Genomic DNA, 22869 nt, shown 5'->3' on the forward strand with positions numbered 1-22869 from the left:
TTCATGGCAGCAATAATCCAGAGGTTTTCGGGTGATCAGAGCATATATATTGATCTAAGTCTCATGCGCGCACACATGCACATGCACACCTACATACCCATATACTAACATACCCACACACCCACCCAAGACACACACACACACACACACACACACACACACACAAAAGTGGGTTCCCTCATTAAGTCGTTAGTTCAGACAGAACAAAAATAAAGAGAAAGAGAGTGACCACCATATGGATAAAGAGAGAGAGAAGAAAGAGAGAGAGTTATTAGCTGTTTCCTCTTTCTCTTCTTCTTCTTCTTCTTCTTCTTCTTCGGGCAGATTTATGCAAGAGAATTTCGATCTCTGAAGCTTTGGTAGAGCAGAGAAATGCAGGCCCTCTCAGATTCTCGATGCCTATCGATGAGCTCCGTATCATCGACAAGAGACGAGCTTCTTCTTCTTCTTCTCCCTCATAATAGTTGCAATAATCTCCCCCATCAGTCTGTTCCTTCTCGCCCTCTGCTGCGTAGCTACCCTGCTGTCTCTGCGAAGATATTCAAAGGCGGCAAGAAAGCTCCTGAGAAGGATTATCCATGGCCAAAGAACCTGAGGGGAGACCACAAAGACCACTCTTTGTCGTTCCTCAGTCGATTCAAGCCTTTGCCCGAGAAGCCCAAGTCTTTCACTCTTCCTTTCGAGAGACCGCTTGTCGATCTGTCGACGAAGATTGATGAGGCAATTCTTTTATCTCTTCAAGATCCGTGCATGCACCTTCTCTCTGTTTATCATCATCATCATCATTTATAAGATATATTTTTTTATTTGTGCTTTGTGATGGTTCCATTAGGTGCGTGAATTGGCGAAGAAAACTGGTATGGATTTCAATACTCAGATCAAGGAGTTGGAGGAAAAGTATGACCAGGTGAGACAGAGAGAAATATGTGCGATTCCTTCATGAAGGGATAAAGAGAGAAATACAGAGCGAGATAGAAACATAAATACAACGTTTGGGAAAGAGGTGCTGTCTAAAATGTTGGCGAAGTTTTTAACTTTCCGGTGGAAATATCTGTGAAAGGAGCAAGTATCCTATGCAAAACATATATATATATATATCGAATTTCTTATTGATTTTCACATAGTTTCATACATGTAAAAGAATTTCAGTGGATCGGATATAATAGTGTTCTTGGAAGCCAAAAATGAACCCATGGAACCTATTGCACAAAAGGGAGCTCATTTAGCTCAGTTTTTAAGGTTTTCTGATGCTTATGCACTCATCCATACATTCTCCAGTGGCTCATCTAGTACAGTAGTGTCGTTTCCTAGATCCATGGCTTACCACGAAAGGACAGCCCGAATATGAGAGGAAATGGCATAGTAAAGTCTTCAAAAGGTCAAACATCCCTATCAGACCAAAAGTTACATCCATGCGAATATTATAGAATGTGATCTATAATATGCATTCCTTAAACTATTTAGTTGCTCTATGTCACGTCTATGTGATCTAAGTGCAAAGATATAAGGACCATGGGTACAAGTAATGTGAGGATACAATGTTCAAAATAAATATTTATCTGGGAGATGTAAAAGTTGAGGATCAGTCCCTTGAACGCTCTCAAAGGTACAAGTAATGGGAGGATACAATGTGTCAAATAAATATTCATCTAATTGATGTAAAACGTGAGTAGATCAACCCTTGAACGCTCCAATAGGATGTTGCTGCATGAAATCAATGTTCTCTGTAGTATACCACCTTGGAGATGATGCCTGATCTCTGGGAATGATACTATCTATCTTCTATGTAATCATGTGCATATCCTCAGGCATCTGGAGTGAGGTAAATGAACTTCTTGCTCAAGCAATACACTGCTATGAGGTGCTGGTTTTGCTTGCTCTGAGATATCTTGACTCAACTTTCTCAAGCAATATCAGTCTATAAGTCTCTAGCAAAAAGAGATCTTGCCCGATGACTTTCCTGATCTCCGACTGACTTAATGTCAGAGATGCTGCACCTAAGGAGTATTGGAAGGTAGGTAGTCTGTGTATGCTGAAACCATATAACTCAAAACAATGGGGGCATTTGGGGCTACCAACAGATCGCCCTCACTGAACAACTATCTAGAGGATTGTCAACCCTGTTAGTCTAGATACAGATGCATTAGATTGAATAATTCTGGATACAAGAGGTCTCTCCATTGATCTCCATTGACTACATACCCGTCCAGATCAGCATTAAGGGTTCTCAAACTGCAGTTCATAAAGAATAGTAAGGGTGGCAAGAGTATCAAAAAGCCAGAAGTTAGTATGTGGCACTTGGAGCTGAGTATGTGGATAATTCCTCGCATCCCCTCTTATCCTCTTAGTGCTACATATGTCCTGGTAAGTCAATCCTGTGCAGCTTCTCTACCGGAGAAGATAGGTCTCAAGAATAATAAATCAAGGCAGGTACATGAATCTACACAATTCACTCTTTCCTCTCCATACATGATATTAGGCACCGGCCTCCTCATCCACTGAGATGTAGTGTGAAACACCACGACCATGGTTTTTTCAAGGTTCATTGAGAGTCTGCTATCTTGTGCAGAAGAATGCAGAGTATCCAAGTGTCTATAATCCCACTGGAGACTCTGCAAATAAGTGAGGTAACATCTTTATATAACATAACCAATTACCTGCCAACTGAATGTGTATATCCCCTCTCACTAAAGAGGGGCATCCTGGTGTCACCCAAATGCTGGAATGAAAGGTCTCTGAATGTCCCTCTGGAATTCTACCAACTACTTTCTGATAAAGTGCCACTTTACCCATGAAACTCCCGAGGAACTCCAAAACCTGTAACCTGCTAATCAATCTTGCTCCAGTGCCTGAGCCAAAAGCTTTTCTGGAATCCATAAAGCAATGATTATCCCGTCTGATTTGGGCTTTACCTACCTCAAATGTAGCTCATAGTGTAAATATATAATTATAATTAGAGAATCTTCTTTTGAATTCTGCCTGTCTCTTGACTAAAAGATCCCTCATCTAACTGCTTCCTGCAGGTTCGAAGAGACTTGTACACACATCTAACACCCGTGCAACGACTAAGTGTAGCTCGTCATCCAAATCGGCCTACATTTCTTGATCATGTTCTTAACATGACAGACAAGGTGTGTGTGCTTTCTATCTAGGCTTTATAAAGTAGTAGAAATATGCAATGATGAACTTATATGCTTCTTTTTTTTGGGCAGTGGGTAGAACTGCATGGAGATAGAGCTGGCTATGATGATCCTGCACTAGTCACTGGTATTGGTAAAATGGACAACATGAGTTTTATGTTCATAGGGCACCAGAAAGGGAGAAATACCAAAGAAAATATATATCGCAATTTCGCCATGCCAACTCCTCATGGGTAGGTTGACCTCGATTATAACAGTAAGAAACACTACAGAACGGTAATAATGCTGTGTTGATAATCCTACTACATTTTACCAATGCAAAAAAGAGATTCTATTTGCAAAATTGATCTATGCTGACTCGTGGGGTTTTACAGATATCGGAAAGCCTTGAGGATGATGAGGCATGCTGATCATCACGGCTTTCCTATTTTGACTTTCATTGACACCCCAGGTGCTTATGCTGATGTCCAAGCAGAACAACTCGGTCAAGTAAGCCACCATTTCTGTACCTAATTCTAAAATTTCTAAATTTATAACTTCATGTATTTCATTCTTTCCATCCACCAGTAATCTTATTTAATATTTAATACATGTTATAGGGGGAGGCCATTGCATTCAACTTGCGGGAGATGTTTGGTTTAAGAGTTCCAGTTATAACGGTTGTTATTGGAGAAGGTGGCTCTGGGGGTGCCTTAGCTATTGGATGCTGCAACAAAATGCTTATGCTTGAAAATTCAGTTTACTATGTTGCAAGGTACACATTACTGTAGCAATCACACTAAATCCTTGTTTGCATGGATGTTTTGTGCTGCTGGTGATGTATTGGATTTTTTTTGAGTGTCTTTTTCTTGTCTTCTCGTGTATTTGCCTATGTGGTGACAGTAAACATCGTTCTGATACATATGTCATTGGGATCTATGGTGGTTATGGGTATAGTTTGGATTTCTTCCATTACCTTTTGTCGGAAATAGTCTTGCACTGATACTTTGTTTGCTTTGCCTTTCTGGCCTCCCCTAATGGAAGTTGGAACACTTTTACTGCTGATGAGAGTGCAAGGTGCATATCAGTGGCATGCATGTGATGCACGAGGGATGCACATGCTTTCACCTTTATTATGCCACTTCAATATGTTTATCAAAGAATTGCCAACCTGGTATGCTGCAACGGATGCTTTGCTGGCTGGGTTATATGACCAGGTTCTTGGGTTGTATAGGTCCTGTCGTGTGAATGTTTCTTTTACAAAATTACAGTAGGTTAGCTTTCCTAAATTACATTTTGTTAGCTTTCCATTACCTCTTGTCAGAAATAGCCTTGCACTGATACTTTGTTTGTTTTGCCTTTCTGGTCTCCCATAATGGAAGTTGGAACACTTTTACTGCTGATGAGAGCGCAAGGTGCATATCAGTGGCATGCATGTGATGCACTAGGGATACTCCATTATTTGGGGGTGCACATGCTTTCACCTTTATTATGCCACTTCAATATGTTTATCAAAGAATTGCCAACCTGGTATGCTGCAACGGATGCTTGGCTGGCTGGGTTATATGACCAGGTTCTTGGGCTGTATAGGTCCTGTCGTTTGAATGTTTCTTTTACAAAATTACAGTATGTTAGCTTTCCCTAAATTACATTTTGTTAGCTTTCCTACTATTCCTTTCCTTGGGTTTTACTGAAATTACAAAGGCTTATGTGATCACTGGGTAAGGAACAAGAACAGGGTGTGAAGACAGTATAGACAAAATAAGAGATATATATGTGTATCATGACATCTCTGTTCTGTCCAGGATGTTGATGTTTGAACACTGGTGGTGAGGCCATTTTGTCCGTCCCCAGAGCTCCTTCAACTCGATGATTGTTAGCTTTCCTACTATTCCTTTCCTTGGGTTTTACTGAAATTACAAAGGCTTATGTGATCACTGGGTAAGGAACAAGAACAGGGTGTGAAGACAGTATAGACAAAATAAGAGATATATATGTGTATCATGACATCTCTGTTCTGTCCAGGATGTTGATGTTTGAACACTGGTGGTGAGGCCATTTTGTCCGTCCCCAGAGCTCCTTCAACTCGATGAGATTTCAGATCCTTTCTCCTGGGGAGGATGTAGGAATTCCAATTGTGTGTTATATCATGATGCTTTGCATTTAGATGTTTATGCCATTCGGAATCGATGTTAACATCTGTGCAGCACATGTATATTGTTGTAGTTATGTAATTATTAACTTCTAATTCTACATGGTGTTCACACTCTTTATAAATTTAGAAATCTCTTTAAAGACAAGGAAAGTGTTTAGCTCTCTAGGCGAACTTCGCTAAGATTGCTTGTAACCATTGTTGCCTCATGCATGACTTGCAGACATGCTATTTACAGTGGTCGCACATGACTTTTAGATAGGTTTTGTACATGAGATGCATTTTGGGATAATCTAGCTACTTTTTATGAGATCATGAAACCATCAGAATGCTCCAGCTGTTTTGTTTCTTAATTTTGAGAATTTCAGGAGTGATGGGATTTTTGGGAGAGATGGATTATAGGAGAAGCTGGACGTGTAGAATCAGAACACACCTTTGCATGTTTATAATAGTATTGTAGCGAGATTATAAGAAGCTTCTTGCTATTGTGAGGAATTAAGTTATTTGGATCACAGAATTTTCAATCATTTTTTTTATCTGAAACTTGGCATATGCTTCATGGTGCAGTCCAGAGGCTTGTGCTGCAATTTTATGGAAGACAGCTGATGCAGCTCCAAAGGTCACTATGTTTTACACTTGTCTAGCTACTTGTAATAGTAGAAACATACTAATTAATTGAGGAAGATGAAAGCTACACAAATATTTCATACGTGGTTTTATTTTCCAACTAGCTATTCTGATGGGGAATGGAATTGTTTTTTACAGGCTACCGAAGCATTGAAAATTACAGCAGCTGAGCTGTACAAACTTAAAATAGTAGATGAGATTATTCCGGTTTGATTTTTTTCACCCTTGTTGGTTTGTTACATTGTTAATGGGCTATTTTAACTTTAATAGGCTTAACTTTTGTATTGGATTATAGAAATCTGATTGTGAGAATATATGCTCAGGAACCCCTTGGTGGTGCACATTCAGATCCATACGAGACATCTCAGAGTATAAAGACATCGATTATGAAGCATATGGAGGTGATGAAAAGTTTATCTTCTTTGTGTTAGTAGATGTTTAAACGGTAGGAAAACAAGAACCCTCCAAATATAAATAATCAAGCCTGTTTATAATACCATGAGGTTACAGAAATTTTGGGGTAATCTTTGAACTTTTCATCTGGATATTTATTAATTTTTTGATTAATGCTTTGTATTAAGTAAACAGTTTTTTTTCCCAATGGGGCAAAGTTTTTGAACCCTTGATAAATAGTCCTTTTAGCGTGCTTCTCCTTAAATAATTTTACAGATGCTAAATCTTTTGAATCGGCTACAGGAAATGTTAAAACTAGATCGAGAGGCGATCATGCGACAACGGGACATTAAGTTCAGGAATATAGGTAGCTATCAGGAGGGTGTGGAGGTTGATCCTCGCCGCAAGAGATCGATGAAGAAAAGAGATGCTCCTTTGGAAGAGATCATCAAATCACTTCCTCATCCGACAGAGCATCATCTAGATTCTAGCACAATGTTAGAAAAAATCAATGCTGTTGTCCATAGGTCATCATCGGACTAGGCAAACAATATCATAATTCAAAATTCATGTGGTAGTTAATGTGGTTTCAGAGATAAGCAAACTAACCTAAATTGAGAGCCTTAGGAATATGCTTTCATTAGAAGCATGTAATATTCTTTGTTTTTCAGATAGTGATGGAACCATAAGCTTATAAACAAGCGTTATAATGTTTTGTATCATTATTTGACATGGAAACAATTTTCCTGAGGTTGAGTAACCCTCTTTAGAAGCTGGATACAAGCATTGTAGTGAAATATTTTTGCGTGTTCTGAGTCTTTTTTGTACATATGGTTTGTTATACGTTAACTTTGACTTCAGGAATCTAGAAAGCACCCAAAATTTAGCTATATATGTCATGCGAAAACATATTAGTGGTTTAGGTTGAAGAGATGAGATAGTTGGTACGGGATAAAGGGCTAGCACAAGGTTGAAACCCTAAAAAATATTTGTGTATTTGGACCTCAAAAAGTTCATGTGAGTTGCAAAACTTAGTGTCATGGAACCTCACCATCATGACTCGAATTGACATAAATTTGTCTATAACTTACGATGTATTCTATTGTTTCATTCTAATAGGTTATTGTGGCTTTGCATGACACCATGTTTGGATGCTATTTGAACATCAAGTACAACACTAGGTGAATCATATGTGTAATACTTGAATGCATTTCAAATTGCCCACTCATAATTCAGTTCACAAGTGGTTCTCAATATTCCTTTTTAGATGCACCCCATGAAGGCCAACTAGAACATTTATAGTAATTACTTTCATGCATGACAACCAATATAATCAAACGTGTTTTCTAATTCATTAAATCTAACAATTGAGGAAATGCTCTTGGTAGTAGGTATATTTAATGAGCCTTTCTCTAACATCCATACTACATTCAACATACAAGTGTTATCTTATTCTTATTCAACAACCAAAAAGTGCAATGAAGTTTGAACACATTAACTTTTAAATTAGAGACAAGTGAGGACCTATTACATTACCTATTCTTGGAATTTGGAGGTTTGATGTATTTCAATTGGCACGTATTATTGTGGAAGGTTTATTCAGTTTGTCGAAGGACAAGAACAATGAGAAATATGTTTAGAGGAATCTATCCATGGCTTCTCATTCAATAATTGCAAAAGCTTTCCCAATTAGGAATTGTTGATAATAGCATGTCATCTTTGTATTGTAATTCAATCAATTGGAAGATCAATTTCGATATTATAAGTTGGACATTGATGTGGTAAAGAAATATGGTTGCATAAAGTCGAGTGGAAGACTACCTATTCCGGTCTATAGAAGAACGGAATGAATGGAGCATGGCAACATGATAACACTTCTCTAGGATCAAGAATAAAATGACTTGCTCTAAATTCTAATAACAGGCAATGAAAATAATACATAGAGATGCAACCATGCCTATGCAAAAACAAAAGTAGTGTTTAGGAGCAGAGAGATGAGTGACGTTGTATAGGAAAATAGTATAATGTAGACAAATGTAAGCAAGTTCGTAAGATTATCCGATGGAGATCAAAAGGTTGTGCATTCAACCCATTCCATTTTGTTGTGCCATTCAAAAGAGCAGTGCAATTAGTGAGATTTGAGCTTGTATTCATGGGTTGCAACCAATGTATTAATTCTCATGTTTGTCCACTTATATTCTAAATTTGTGGCATAAGATAATATGTGTGCGCATGTGGGAACATTCACCATTAGGCATGGACCCCTTTATCACATACACTATTGAGAGAAGAGAAGATTTGAGACAGAGAAGTTGGAAATAAAATTCAAGTGGTAAAGGACATTATGCAATGTATATTAATGTCAACGACCAAGTAGGGGTCTCGATCAATGTGACACGTATCGTAGAAGACAAAGCAAGTTTCCCAGGTAGTAGGGATCACGATCCAAGAACTCAATTTCTTTTTCGGGTGAGGCAATGTGGAGTGTACTACATCTTGAAGAATGATCCATCCCAAGTTATGTGTAAGATGCTCATCAACGATCCAACCCAAATCATGCGTAAGTTGTTCATTAATGAAAAGAGGAGCGACAATCGGGTTGTTGACAAGATTGGGGTGGATTGAGGCATAATGTGTCATTAGAGGTTCAGGACTGAGTGCCAAGAGGTGTGTTGTTACGTACACAGAATAGACTCGGCAGTTGTGTATACGTACACAGAATGAATTCGACACAACGTGTCGACAAAGTTGTGGACCAAGAGACAACACCTCTTGCCCAACATTAATTAACACTTTGATCGCCTCTTTTTCCTTCCTTTTTTTCTTTTCAACATATTTTAAAGTTTTTAGCTTTTATATTTCTCATCGCCTTCGTTAAGTTCTTATAGCCTTCTTCTTCTTCTTCTTCTTCTTCTTCAAGCGACGGCTATGGCGGCTATCGTTCGTCACTGTCGACGGCTCGAAATCAGGTAACCAAAGATATATTCCCTCAGTAAACCGTTTATTTCTTATATTGTCTTATCTTATATTCGGTCTTCTGTTTGAAGATGGTGATTGATATTTGATTGATTGATATTTGAAGATGCTCGTTTGGCAGTTCAATCGCAAAAGGAATGAATCAGAGCAGATACTTTACTTCTGAAACTCCACCGTCTCCAGACCTGGACCCCTCTCCAGATCATGCAAAGTCAAAACCTCCAGAGAGAAACAAGGTAAGCTTCATTTTAAACATCTCCTGAAGAAAATGTATATGTTTGTTCGATAAATGTATATGCCACTTTTTTCTATATACAATTTTCTTTTAATATGAGCCGGATTTATTTTATGTACATGAATATTTCTTGTGACATCTGAATCTGAACCGATTTTGATGCATATAAATTAAATTTCAGCTGAGAAAAGTACAGGATAGCTGGGTTTTGATAGTCTTATGTAGAGAAACATATCAGAGTTCGGGAAATATGTAGTTTATCAACTGGTCAAAACACAAGCTAATCAAGAGCTTCATCAACAATTTATATATGACCGAATTTTATGTTGAGAAACATGTAATTTAGGGAAAATGTCCTTTTCCAAAAAAGTGTAGCTACCTTGCTAGTCAAGATCTTTGCTAGAAATTTTAACGTATGAATTTCATTAAAAAAATTCTAGATTCATGTAGAGGATAATGTATGCAAGTCACGAGAAACCTTTTTTCCCAATCAATCAATATGTTGGCTAATTTTACTAATGTCTTGTAAGAGGCCAAAATGGATTGTAAGATCAAAAGAGAGTTTGCATTGTCAGATGTCTCATCGCTGAGTACGACATATCCTAATAAATATAACTAGATTTGTAAAACTGCCCAATCTAACAAATATATTTAGCTAAGCAGTGAACATCTTTGATGTCAGGTGATAATGACCTTGATTGATTTGTCAATAACAAGGATGACATGGATATGATCCACCTCCACGAAAAATTGCTATTGATTCACCATTATGACCCTTGTTGAATGTTGTTTTCGAGACCCTAGTTGTGTAACCCTTGATTGACTTGTAAAATGCGAAGAATGGGTGTATTTCTTTGCTGATGAGGTTTTCTGGTTGTATTGGTCCTTCAACAACTTATCTCTACGTCTCTTGATTTCTAGCAAAAACAGTACCAATCAATTGTTGGTCCATGTTTTCCATCATCTTGCACAGTAGAACAAATTCTTATTGGACGAGATAGTGGTATCTCTGCGTTATTTCATAGTAAAAAGTATAATGGCTAACTTTTTGCTCTGATTCCACATCCTGATGGCCCACTCAGTAGATCAGCTCTTTCGTAGATTTGCGATTCATATCTGTGTGGCTCCATCTCTAATTGATGTAAGAGGGCTTGAATAGCCCTATCCGATTATAAAGTGCATAAAAAAGAGATGTACACCCATAAATTGTGCATCAATTGTAAGAAGAAGGCCTTGTAGTGGGCCATCTTCCAACGAAGAGGAGTTGTGGGGCTGACCCATGTTTTTTCATTATCTAATACAATGACAATTGTTTGGATCACTTTATTGTTTTCCATGTTGATCATGCCCAAGCGTAGATAATCCATGATATATTAGAACAGAATTAATACATTTCATACCATGTGATCGTAACCATTCTTTCATTTCAGCAAACCAACAATGATCATCTTCATCTTGAATGAATTTCTTGGTTGATATAAGTGCCAATCTTAAATACCTTTGCTTTTGGGGCTCCTTAAACTATGGAATACTAGTCACTTATCTGAATAGTGCATCAGTCACTATTTGGGCTTCTCCGATCTTAGCCTGAATTATATCATGGGGCAGTGATGCTTTGCTCCTTATTTTGTGGGGAATCATCAAGACTAAAGATCTCCTAAATCTCTCTAGTTTTATGCACTCAAAGGTTCTACTCCCTAGAGAAGACTAGGTGTTACATGGGTATCAGTCAACCACGAATTTGGTTGTAATTCTTGGAACTGGATTTGTGCACATTGTCTTCGAGGGCACAGTGGGCTACATAGCCACGAGAAAGTTAAGCACAGACAAACTTCTCATATGGACAATTGAGGCCATGTGAATGTTACCCTAGGCAGGTGTACAATCATGTGTATACCATCTTTTCATCGTCCAATAAGAATTCTGGTTCTGATCTTATTACCCATGCTTGAGTGGTGTAAAACACCACCACTTTTGTTTTATCAACAAATCATCATTTGTATAAAACGACTTTAAAACATTTGAATGTTTTGTAGTCTTTCCGTAGCATTACAATTGAGCACAATGTCATCAACATTTAGTAATACTGGTATGGCTACCTTTGCCGAACATGTTCTTGAACCACCCATTCTCGCTATTTATTTTGATACTTATCTATGTAAAGACTGAAGAGAGTGGATGGTAGTGGTTATCATTGTTTCAATCCAATAGTGATAGCCACAACCCCTGGCAACCTATGAGGAGCATGCATTGGTTCTGACACTAATTCATATAATGCATAGATTTCCCTTCTCATGTCTATCAGGACGCCACGGTCCTCTAGTCATTGCATAAGCCGAGCATGTGGTACAGTGCCGAAGGCTGTTTTGAAAACTACAAAGTGACAGCACATTCTCTTTTTATGGACTTTTCCTTTATCAATAAGGGCTCAAAGAGTACCCACCTTCGCATGTTCATGCAAATCTTGAGGTACAAAATAACGAAGCTATATACATGTGTATTAAGAGGCTAAAATGGCCTAGAAGATTAAATAAGAGATTACGTTGAAAAATGTTTAAGAATATCAAACCAAAATAAATAGAAGGTAAATATAGTACTGTAAAAAATCCAGTTATCTGAGCACTTAAGATTCCAAACTTAGATAGACTTATGCTTCTGCCTTTAAAAATTGCCTACAGGGGGCTGCCCCAAGATGGAGAAAACTCTGAAGCAAGGGAAGCAACTTCAGTGCTAGGTGATAATGGCCTTCATTTGTTGATGATGGGTGGCACCGGATGGTTGTGTCTGATCTATTGTAACCCTTTCTAGCGTCTTGGTCAAATCCTCATTTGTGTAGTCCTTGATGAACTTGTACCATTAGGAGTGATGGGAGGTAAAGAAATTCATGATGGATTGTTGCTGATGATCTGCTGTGGTTGTATTGTTATCCTTCAACAAACTCTCCTTATTTCTTCATACTCTTTTACCTTGCGTAGTGGGTCGAAGTGTCATCTCTCGCTGTTATTTCCTAAAAAACAGCACAATAGAAGACATAGTGTTCTTTCCAGTTCAACACCTAATTGCACAATTAGCAGATCTGTTCTTCCATACATTTGCATGCATATCTGTCTCTCAATTTTTAACTCATGTAAAGAGGCTCTGAGCTGCCCTATCACATTGAAGAGGGCCCTTAAAATAAATCCATCCTGCGACATTTATAAAAAAGAGTGCCTTATAATGGGCCATCTTTCTTCCAAGAGGTATGGGGCTGATCCAGGTTCTTCGACTATTCAATTTAATGATATTGTCTTGGATCACTCTTTCCGTTTCCACGGTAGTGATGTTCAGCTGTGGACAATGTTACTTATATTGGAATGGGGTTAGTGTTTTATACTTATGTGTGCAACTGGAACCTTTCTTGCATTTTAGCATTTCAACAATGACTATTTCCATGGTCGGCAAGCTGTTTTGGTGACATAAATGTCAGTCTAGAGTACCTTTGCTTGGGAAGGCCCCAAATTATTTGGATATCATTTCAACAATGATCATCTCCATTGTCAGCAAGCTGTTTTGGTGACATAAATGCCAGTCTTGAGTACCTTTGCTTGGGAAGCTCCCAAATTATTTGGATACCATGTTCCTTGCTCACTGTTGAGGCTTCTCACATCTCTGCCCCAGTTATATCTTCGAGTACCGATGCTTTGGTCCTTATCATGCTGGAAATTTTCAAGACTAAAGGTCTTTCCAAATCTATCCAATTATATACCACATGAAGGCTCGGTCCCCAAATGCTTACTCGGTAGAGAAGAATTGGTGCTACAAGTGTATTGAACAACCACAATTTAGTTCGTGGTGCACATTCTCTTTGAAGGGCATCGAGGGCTGTATATCCATGTGAATGTCAAGCACATGCAACCACAAATGCTTACCTAGTAGAGAAGAATTGGTGCTACAAGTATATTGAACAACCACAATTTAGTTTGTGGTGCACATAATCTTTGAAGGGCATCGAGGGCTGTATATCTTCGGGCACCGATGCTTTGCTCCTTATCATGCCGGAATTTTTCAAGACTAAAGGTCTTTCCAAATCTATCCCATAGGTTAGGGGAGATAGAGCCACTAAGATTGTTATTATACAGTTCAAGTATAACCATCCTAGGCAAGCTCCAGAGGCCTGCTGGGACGGAACCGGAGAGTTGGTTTGTATGGAGCCGAACATGAACCAAGGTGTCACACTGCCCATACCCATCTGGTATAACCCTAGAGATTTTTGTTAGAGAAGAAAATTAGCTTCATCAATGCCTTGCCATGGAGGAAGTAAGAGGAAACATCAAACTTGACCATGCTTCCACCTTGGCCTAATATTGGAGGGATGGTGCCCACCAGTTGGTTCTGGAAGAGCTGGAAGACTTGCATACTCTTGATATTGGCTAGCTCCAATGGTATCTCACCGGAGAGGCTTTTGTTCCATAGGTTTAAGAGAGTTAAGTTAGTGAGGTTGCCAAGCTCAGTTGGGATGGGTCCTTCTAACTGATTGCATGGCAGATCAAGTTCAGTTAGTGTGGTCAAGTTACCAATGGTGGTAGGGATAGTGCCCAAGAACTTGTTGAAATAGAGCTCGAGTCTTTGTACCACAATTTAGTTCGTGGTGCATATTCTCTTTGAAGGGCATCGAGGGCTGTATATCCATGCGAATGTCAAGCACAGGCAAACTCCTGTAGGGAGAACTGAGCCCCTATGACTGTTACTCCTAGATATGTGTAGTATTGTATGCATGCCACCTTTTCCTCTCCCAAGAAGAATTCCGGTTCTGATCTTGTTGCCCATGCTTGGATGACGTTAAACACCATCACTTTAGTTTTATCAAGGATTTACAAATCTTTATCATAAAAATGATGTTCAGTTATAAAGTAATAGTAATATGGCTACCCTTCCTAAGCATACTCTCGAATCCAATAATCTCTCTATGTAATTAAATTAGATATCTCATCTGTATAAAGACCAAAGAGAGTGGATGATAATGGGTAATTCTTATTTTATTCCAATTGTCTTCGCCTTGACCCCCCAACAGTTGAATTGGAATACACTCTTTTCTTGATTTTGATTCATATAGTGCACCCATCACGTATCTATTTGTAGAGCATCTGATATGATGGTGAAGGCATTCCAGGAACCACAAAGCAATAATAGATTCTCCTTTATGAAATGTCCCTCTTGAATAAGGGCTTGGAGGGTCAGTATGTGATCAGACGTTCTGAACCCCTTTTTGGGAATCGGCCTGTCCATCTCAATGGCAGGTATCTCTTTGCGCATACACTCAATTATGCTTTAGGAGCCAAGTAATGGCCACATTGATAGTCATATAATTGGTACAATACAACCTTCTGTCCCTCTACTAGGGAAGCCTTCACACATAGCTCTAATGCAAGTGAGAGCAAGATGTCACGGGCATAGATAAATGCTCACCTACCAATCCATCATTATCTCGAACTTTTCGAATGTGAACGTGAACCATGTGGGTGGGGAGGGGACAGAATGTCATAAGTACCTTTCATATTCAGGCCAAGCTGAGGTTACATCAGTTGTGTGCTAGGTTGAAAAATGCATATCTCCTAAGTAACTCCTTTTCCTCAACCATCAAAATACTTGTTAGTCAATCTTTCTAGGTATATTTTACTATGAATTGCTATTGTTATATGTAGAGAAATATATAAACTGAAAATTTGTCTTTTAGTGTCCCAATCAAATCCCCACAAGTCGATCTTTACCATGTTCTTGAATATGAACTAATTTCATATATATACATTTCATGAAAAAAATTATAGTTGTGTAGAAACAAAGAAAGATATATCAACATGTCTTAAGAAATCAAGACGACCAATGAGACTGAACAATACATCTTAAAATGCCATCTCTTTATTAGACAAAATGAAGTAAATATTACTAAATTAGGAAAACTGTGTATGATACCATATATACTTGTTATTTGTGCATGGATTAGCTTAGATGAACTGAAACCTTACCTTCTAAAGTTCTCCAACATGGGCTGATCCACGGTGCAGCACATTTTCACACAGACCTTTTCGATTTCTGATTTTCATACTTAGCCAGTGTCACTATACTTTTACGTTGTTATTGATCTACAACTACCGCTCTCTTATATATAAATGACTGAGAGAAATCTAATTTTATTTAGAGTAACGTGTATGTTTTCAGTAGTAGGTTAGGACAGTTTTTGGAATGCCTACTTTAAGTTATAGATAGTAAAAATATGCTATAGCACTGGTTATTAGTATATACATTAAGTGAAAAGAAAAATAGTTTTTGGGGAATTAAGGTTTGTGTAAAGGAAAATAAGATTTAGAGTGCCCGTTTTTTGATAATCTGTAAAAAATACATTGTACTCCCAGTTTCTGTAAAGCCATCATGACATGTGATCTTTGCTCCTGTGAGCAGCTGCTTGTTCTTGGTGGCAATGGATTTGTGGGGAGCCACATTTGCAAAGAAGCTCTGGTGCACGGAATTCCTGTGATGAGTCTCAGCAGGTGAATTGGAGTAATAAAAATTCATTTTTATTATGCAGAAAATGTATGAAGCTAAAAATTCGCAGGCTATATGCACTTATTCTTCATTCTTCAACCTTTTGTTTCGTTTTGTTGTGAAGATCTGGACGACCGAACCTGTATGAGAGCTGGGTTTCCAATGTTACTTGGGTTGAAGGTTAGTACATCTGTAATAGTTAACTGTTTGGAAAACTGAAATTGCGCTATTGCAAATGTGATCATATGTCTGTGATGAATAATGTATTAAGAATTTAGTAAATTTATTATTTGGAATTTTACATCATTGCAGCTGGCTGCTGTAACGGTGCAAGCTGTATTTAGAGTGAATGAGATATGAGGAATGTATGAATTCATTGTTAATGGTGGGATATCTTTTACTGTCTGGAACTTTGAAATTTGCACTGTTGCAAGTATAATCGTGTTCTGAAGAGGGCTATGAATTAACGATGATCTATAATCATGCAATATAATTCCTAGTGATCAATGCCTTGTACACTAGGCGTTAGCGGGGGAGTTAAGATATCCATGTGTAGCCATGTTGACCTAGTTTAGTAGTTCAATTACAACGTATGCAATGCAAGGTCACGTGGAATGATACCTGTTCATACTGATGTCTTCAGAATTAGTGGCCTCATGGAAAAGCAGTAGCACAGTTCTCATCTGTGGAGGTTACACATGAAGACTATGCAGAACTGCATGTAGAATGAGGTCCCTGTTATGACAGTGTCACGATAGAGTGCTTTAAAAATGTTAATTGTATAACAATTTCTGCATATGTAGCATATTTGTTAACAATGTTAATTTTTTTATGTTCAGGAAACTTGTTTGATCCCAACAAATGGAAGGATACCTTGGAGGAGGCATCTGCAGTGGTATGACTAGGTCCTACCACTATCAACAAACACCCCATGTGTCAATTCTCACTGAAGCTTTAATTCTATTAATTGATTCATAGCAGAATTTAACTTTTCTTTTGGCAGGCAGATTTCTTGTGTTGGTGGTTTTGGATCGAATGATGCAATGCGCAAAGTGAACGGGGATGCAAATATCAAAGCCATTAATGCAGCCCATGCCTCAGGTAGATTCCTCTTGCATTTTCAAGCAGTAGATTCGTATGCTACCTCTTTTGTGATGAGTATCAGAGGAGCTTATATATCAACCTTGTGTCCAGCCTTTTTCAAATAACTTTGATATTGATGTATTGACTAAGATTTTCTTTATTGTAAATTCAAAGGCATTTTTGACGTGTTTCTATTGCTCATCTTGTGATTCTTTTACAGGGGTGAAGCGGTTTGTTTATGTATCTGCAATGGACTTCGGTTTCCCCTCTTTTTTTCTGCGTGGCTATTATGAGGGCAAGGTTAGCTATTACGTGATTAAACTTCTCTCACTGCTCCCAACACACCATTTTAGGTTTGCTCATGCATGATTGAAACAGAGTAAACCTTTTTGCCTATTGAATGCTTTTTACGCTATTTGTTTTGCATGCCAAACATTTTCATTGTAATATTTGATAGTTTCTTGTGTTAAATGTAATTATGCTTAATTAAGCAAAACACGTTATTCTTTTCTTCATGCTGGAGTGCTCAAACAAATTAGAGAAAATATGCTAAGGATAGATGCCAAAGATGAGCCCATATATCTCATGGTTGATTCCGCTACTGCTTAGGAAAACTATTTTAGATGTTCTCTCTCATCAGGTCTTGCAAACCATTTTAGCCTCTTATGATATGATAATTCACATATCTTTCTTTCTCTTTGATTTTTGGAGCTGAATGGGAGAGCAGTAGGCTGGGCGACCTAAATGTAGGCCATCTCTTCCACCAGGACTATTAGGGAGATTCATGTGAATTGTCAAATAGCTGTTGTGGAAGATACCATAAGTTCATGGAAGAGAGACCAAACAATGTTAGTGTGGCATAACCTTGTTAAGAATATCCACACTTATTATTCTGGTATAACATAGGTTAAGTTGGATTGCTATATAAACAGTTATAGGCCAAATGTCTATATTTGTATAGCATAGACACCATTTGTGGACTTTTAGCTCGTTAGTGGGGTTTGTGTTTCAGGTGTTTAAAGAATACCCCAATTGAATCTTTTGCACCATATGATTGGCTTTGGTTAATTTGTGGAATTATACCCCAAAAATGATCTTCACTCAAGTTTGTTTTCGTGACTGAGATCATAGAATTTATGTAAATAAATTACGTTCTTACTAGATTTGATTTTCATTGTTCATATTATTATATCAGAAAGCTGCCGAAGAAGCATTGCAAGCAAAGTTTCCATATGGAGGTGAGCCTTCAAATCCTTGACATATTCTACTGATGGTCCATTTTGAGATATCACTGATTATTTTAGATGGCTTGCGTGCATGAATATTAACAGATTAAATAATTTATACAACAAATGTCTATAGAAACTAACTTTTCTAGGTTGTGGAAATATAGGTCCAAATTAAATAATTTATACAACACATTGCAACCTACGGATGGTTGAAAGGGAATTTGAAAATCTGTTTTCTAAGAGAAGTCTCATAAACGTGACCTTAAAACGACAATGATGAATGTTTTCTTAATGAATCCAAACCCTAAACCTCTCTAAAAAATTGTTTGTTATGTACTTTATGGATGTAAAGTCTTGTATAAATATGTAATTTATTCTTCTTTAATTCTCCACTTTTAGGTGTGATCTTGAGACCTGGCTTCATACATGGGACACGCCATGTAGGAAATCTGAAGGTTCCGCTTAGTATTATCGGAAGCCCCCTTGAAATGGTACTCTCATATGATGGTGTTTTGCTTCATTTTTAAACTATTTCTGGACTGTTGTCCAAAATTGTTTAAACACTGACTGTTTTTTGTTCAGGTACTAAAACATGCCAAAGGCGCTTCTCAAATCCCTATAGTTGGACCTCTCTTTGTACCACCTGTGAATGTTAAAGCAGTTGCTAAAGCTGCAGTGAGAGCTGCAACTGACAATGCAGTGCCTCCTGGTGTGCTTGATGTTTGGGGTATTAATCGGCTTGGGGATAGGTGATTGGCCCGTCGTTCAATATTGTTTTGATTAGGAAACATAAAAAATCATATGATCTTCAGCTACAGAAAAGAAGTTAATAAAATTTAGAATGACATCGACATGTTCTTTCAAATAAAATTTTAATAATTTATTTCTCTATATTGATGGCCTAAATGTGTTTCTGTAAACCATTAATTTCTGTAAATTAGCATGAATGACACTTAGCTGTGTCTTAAGGATTATTAATACCTCGTTTCATTAAGCTGCTTTCTAAAAGTCGCATTATTGTTTTTTATGGTAATGAATATGAATGGTGGTACGTGATCGCTCTATGCAATAACCAAGATGTTTATGACAGAAATATCTTCATGCTAGCCATTCCGGCTGGGTTCTTAGTAGCTCGTTGGCTATATTTGCATCCTAAATGGAAACTGGGTCTTTCTCTTGGGTTTAAAAATGTGGAATCTCGCCCACGCCAGTATGTTTGTATTCTTTTCAGGGTGAGTACCCTATAGCGTGGGAAGTTCATTTGATTGATGTAGCTGTTCTAGAATCTTTGTGTGTAGTCGTTAGGTGGGATACGATCTGTACTGTTAGTATGTAGCCTCAAGTCTTGGGCTTATTCTTCTTAGGCCTGTTGAGTGGCTCGCACAATACCCTAGCTCCAGATGTTCGATAGTGCTGAAGGAACAAGCATGGCTATCTCAACTTTCCTAGGTGTTCGGATAGCTTATTCCTGTACACTTTAGGTCTTTATGTCCATAACAATCTAATTGAACTAGAAAATAGCTTATTCCTCGACACTATAGGTCTTTATGTTCGTAACAATGTAATTCCACCTTGCTCAGTGTGAACTCATTCTTAGCACCACATAAAGGTGACTAGGCCTTTTTAATAATTGGAAGATGCCCAAATGAGCCAAGTTGATATGTTAACTGCATAAATTTATGTTCCAGAATGATTAATCATGATTGGAAACATCAAAACTATAAGACAAGGGAAAGCAATTTGGTTTGTCAACATGCACATTGCCAAATTGTGTCTTTTTGACAGATTACTCTTATCTCCACATGATTGTTTGAATTACAAGAGTGACATGATAGTAGTTCATTTGAAACACAAGCTGGTTGTAAGCCACATTTGGAGAGTAACGAAGCAAAGGTATTCATGTAGTCGACTATATTTTATCAATTTGTTGTACTTTCAATGTCCACATTAGCAAGGAGTTCTTTCAATCGCTCGGGGATAGGGCTACTTAAAAATTTATGGTTAGCAGGATTTTGTGCAAAGAAAACGTAATGAGTCATTACTGAAGCGTGTGTTGAAGCCATCATAAGACGAACCTACAAGAGCAGGAAAGCAAGTGATTACCATATGTGGTAGTTTTGAAAATAAAGAAAAACGAAAAGGTGAAAAAATGTGATGGAACGGTGTGTGATTTAATTCATTTAGTAGGATTATGCAAAAACAAATTAGGGTTTACTCACCAAGAAGTAGCCAATGAAGAAGGACACAATGGAAAGTGACGAAGATGGAGTTTGATGGGTTCCAAATGTCGATCCACAGCTAGTCAACATACTTATCATGCCTCCACATATGCCACTCAGCACACAAAAAGAGCTAGTCAAGTCGGTTGACAAAATAGCATCTAACTGCTTGGCAGAAAATAAGTCGGATGTTTCCTTGGCGGCTTTGAGAAAGGGTTTGTGATGGATGCCAACCTAGCAACAATTAACACGATCATTATTGTAAGGACAACGATATTATGTGCAATTTTCAAATATTTCTCATTAACAATATGAACAAACTTTTCCCATCTCTCTTGTAAACTATACAACATATTACCTGTATATATGCCCAACAGTTGGCATGCTTTGAAAGCTTGTGTATGGCTTCATAGAAGCAATGAGCACCCAAGAAGACCATCTCATTGTTCACATGGATTCGATTTAGTGCTCCAGCCTATGACATCCGAATGGCACGAATACCTTTGGGTTAAAATTTGCAATGAAGGATTTTTCAAAAGCTTACCATGGACATTAAATTAAGGTTAAGAACACACGTGAAAGCTACATTTGCTAACAACTAGAATTTGATTAAAACATACCATAACCTTAAGAAAGTGGACCAAGGGCACGACGAATGAGCCAAAAGAGATGCTCCCTAGAGTCGAGTAGAGAGAGGGTTGAGGAATCGTAACTTTGTTTTTGTTATTGTTGTTGTCGTCATCAACGGATGGATCGTTATAAATGGTTGCAATGCTATGGGCAGTGCCTACGACCACAACATTCCTCAATGTCCCCAATGTCCATGCCATACTTATCAACAATGCCATGATAACCAAGGGGAAGAGTGAGCCAATGCTCATCACGCTAACGATTCCCAAGCACCAAAAGAGTTGCCATGTGGCAGCTATCAATAGGAACCAGACGGACACAATGATGGTGGTGCCCCGGCCCTTGTGTGACGCGGAGTTGAGAGAGCAATAGAGCAAGTCTCCGGCGAACTTAAGTTCGCTTTTCCGATTGACCGCAGCGCGGAAGGCGTAGATGGATTGGGCGAGTGCAAACACTAGGGACACTATGCCAAGCCACAACAACAATGAAGAGGTGTGCTTGGTACTAATATCTCCTCCTCTTCTTTTAGAAGGGGGGACACTGGCCATGATGATGAGGAAGAGGGAAGCCGCAAAGGTAAGCATGGAGCTTATCCAGGCAATGGAGTGTGCCATTCTGCTTGGGAAATGGCGGAAGAGTGTCTGGAATATGATGCCACAAATGACTCCGGACAGTACCGATGACCCAAGCTCAGGGTAGTATGGGAGGAGAAGACTCTGGGGGACATTGTCTGTTGCGTTCCGGTACTTCATGTGTCGCAAGCTAAGGAAGAGGATCAAGCCTGATACAACCAGGAGGTGGAGGACAAAGAGGATGAGGAAAGGTAGGTCATTAATGGTGACCTGCTCATGTGAAGCTTTCCCTGGCAATGGGGTCTCGGCATTCCTACCGGTGTCTTCGGGAGCCACTTTGTTCATCATCTTTTGGTAGTTGTTAATCTTCGGCGGCAAGTTTACGTTCGTAGTATGGAGGCCTTCGTCCGGCACTGCATGAACCTCAGCATGATGATCCCCACATCTCCACATGTCATTAGGTTCTTGAATGATGTGATGGCCCTCATCATCATTGTCATGATTTATACAGTAATTCAGGTAATGGCTGCCTTCCATGCTAGCATTATCTAGGGTGTAGAAGTGTGACCTTCTGCTACTCCACTCTCCTAGGCTGCTTAGTATATTGAACAGTTGCGATACTCTTCTGCTGCCACTCGATTCGCCTCCGCTGACCATCGAGGAAGAAGTATTGTTCATGTGATTGACATTATAAATAAAGCGCGATGATGGTCTAGTCATATCGCTGCTGCATCGGAATGATGGCCCCGCACTCACATTGTAATTGTGGTTGTGGCTGTCTCCGTAGTCCCGGAAGAATGAAGAGCTGCCAGTATTATGTGGTTGGTTGGGATTAATGTTGTCCCAGAAGCTCCAGAGCTCGCCAGATTCCTGCATAAATTGCACAACAGGAAGAGAGCAGGCGGGCAACAGAAAAGGCGAGTTAGAAAAGCAAAACAGTAGAGAACAAGAAAGGGGGAGGCAGCACTACCAATCCAAAACAAAAACAAAAAATGGTTACAAGAAAAGAAAGAGATACGAATGAAAAGAAAGAGGAGATATTTGAAAGGGAAAGTTTGAGGTAGAGGAGAAGAGATAGTTTACTATGTTTCCCATGGCGAAACGTGTGATTGCAG

The 22869-nt window shown here is 38.6% G+C and overlaps 3 protein-coding genes across 3 annotated transcripts; 2 read left to right on the forward strand and 1 right to left on the reverse strand.

Annotated features, from left to right (window-relative positions):
* Positions 1–287: 287 nt before the first annotated feature.
* Positions 288–7102, forward strand: LOC147852689 (uncharacterized). Its single transcript, XM_087333016.1, has 10 exons — positions 288–720; positions 833–907; positions 3024–3131; positions 3213–3373; positions 3515–3629; positions 3740–3894; positions 5839–5890; positions 6037–6105; positions 6222–6299; positions 6595–7102. Exons 1-10 carry the CDS (start codon positions 373–375, stop codon positions 6832–6834), a joined length of 1401 nt encoding a protein of 466 aa, XP_087189142.1. The 5' UTR covers positions 288–372; the 3' UTR covers positions 6835–7102.
* A 2015-nt stretch (positions 7103–9117) lies between these two features.
* On the forward strand, positions 9118–19224 carry LOC147852690 (uncharacterized protein At1g32220, chloroplastic-like). The gene is made up of 10 exons (XM_087333698.1): positions 9118–9260; positions 9389–9503; positions 15938–16026; positions 16146–16201; positions 16861–16916; positions 17029–17122; positions 17325–17404; positions 18300–18342; positions 18733–18824; positions 18916–19224. Exons 1-10 carry the CDS (start codon positions 9220–9222, stop codon positions 19084–19086), a joined length of 837 nt encoding a protein of 278 aa, XP_087189824.1. The 5' UTR covers positions 9118–9219; the 3' UTR covers positions 19087–19224.
* A 994-nt stretch (positions 19225–20218) lies between these two features.
* LOC147852691 (uncharacterized) lies at positions 20219–22869 on the reverse strand. The gene is made up of 5 exons (XM_087333295.1): positions 22838–22869; positions 21173–22624; positions 20911–21027; positions 20553–20786; positions 20219–20408 (listed from the first exon to the last, which is right to left on the reverse strand). The coding sequence occupies exons 1-5, from the start codon at positions 22847–22849 to the stop codon at positions 20253–20255; spliced, it is 1971 nt and encodes a 656-aa protein (XP_087189421.1). The 5' UTR covers positions 22850–22869; the 3' UTR covers positions 20219–20252.

Source organism: Azolla caroliniana, unplaced genomic scaffold (assembly GCF_043228905.1).
Source record: "Azolla caroliniana isolate FFs.n. ecotype wild unplaced genomic scaffold, voAzoCaro1.0.p SCAF_17, whole genome shotgun sequence".
Lineage (NCBI taxonomy): Eukaryota > Viridiplantae > Streptophyta > Polypodiopsida > Salviniales > Salviniaceae > Azolla > Azolla caroliniana.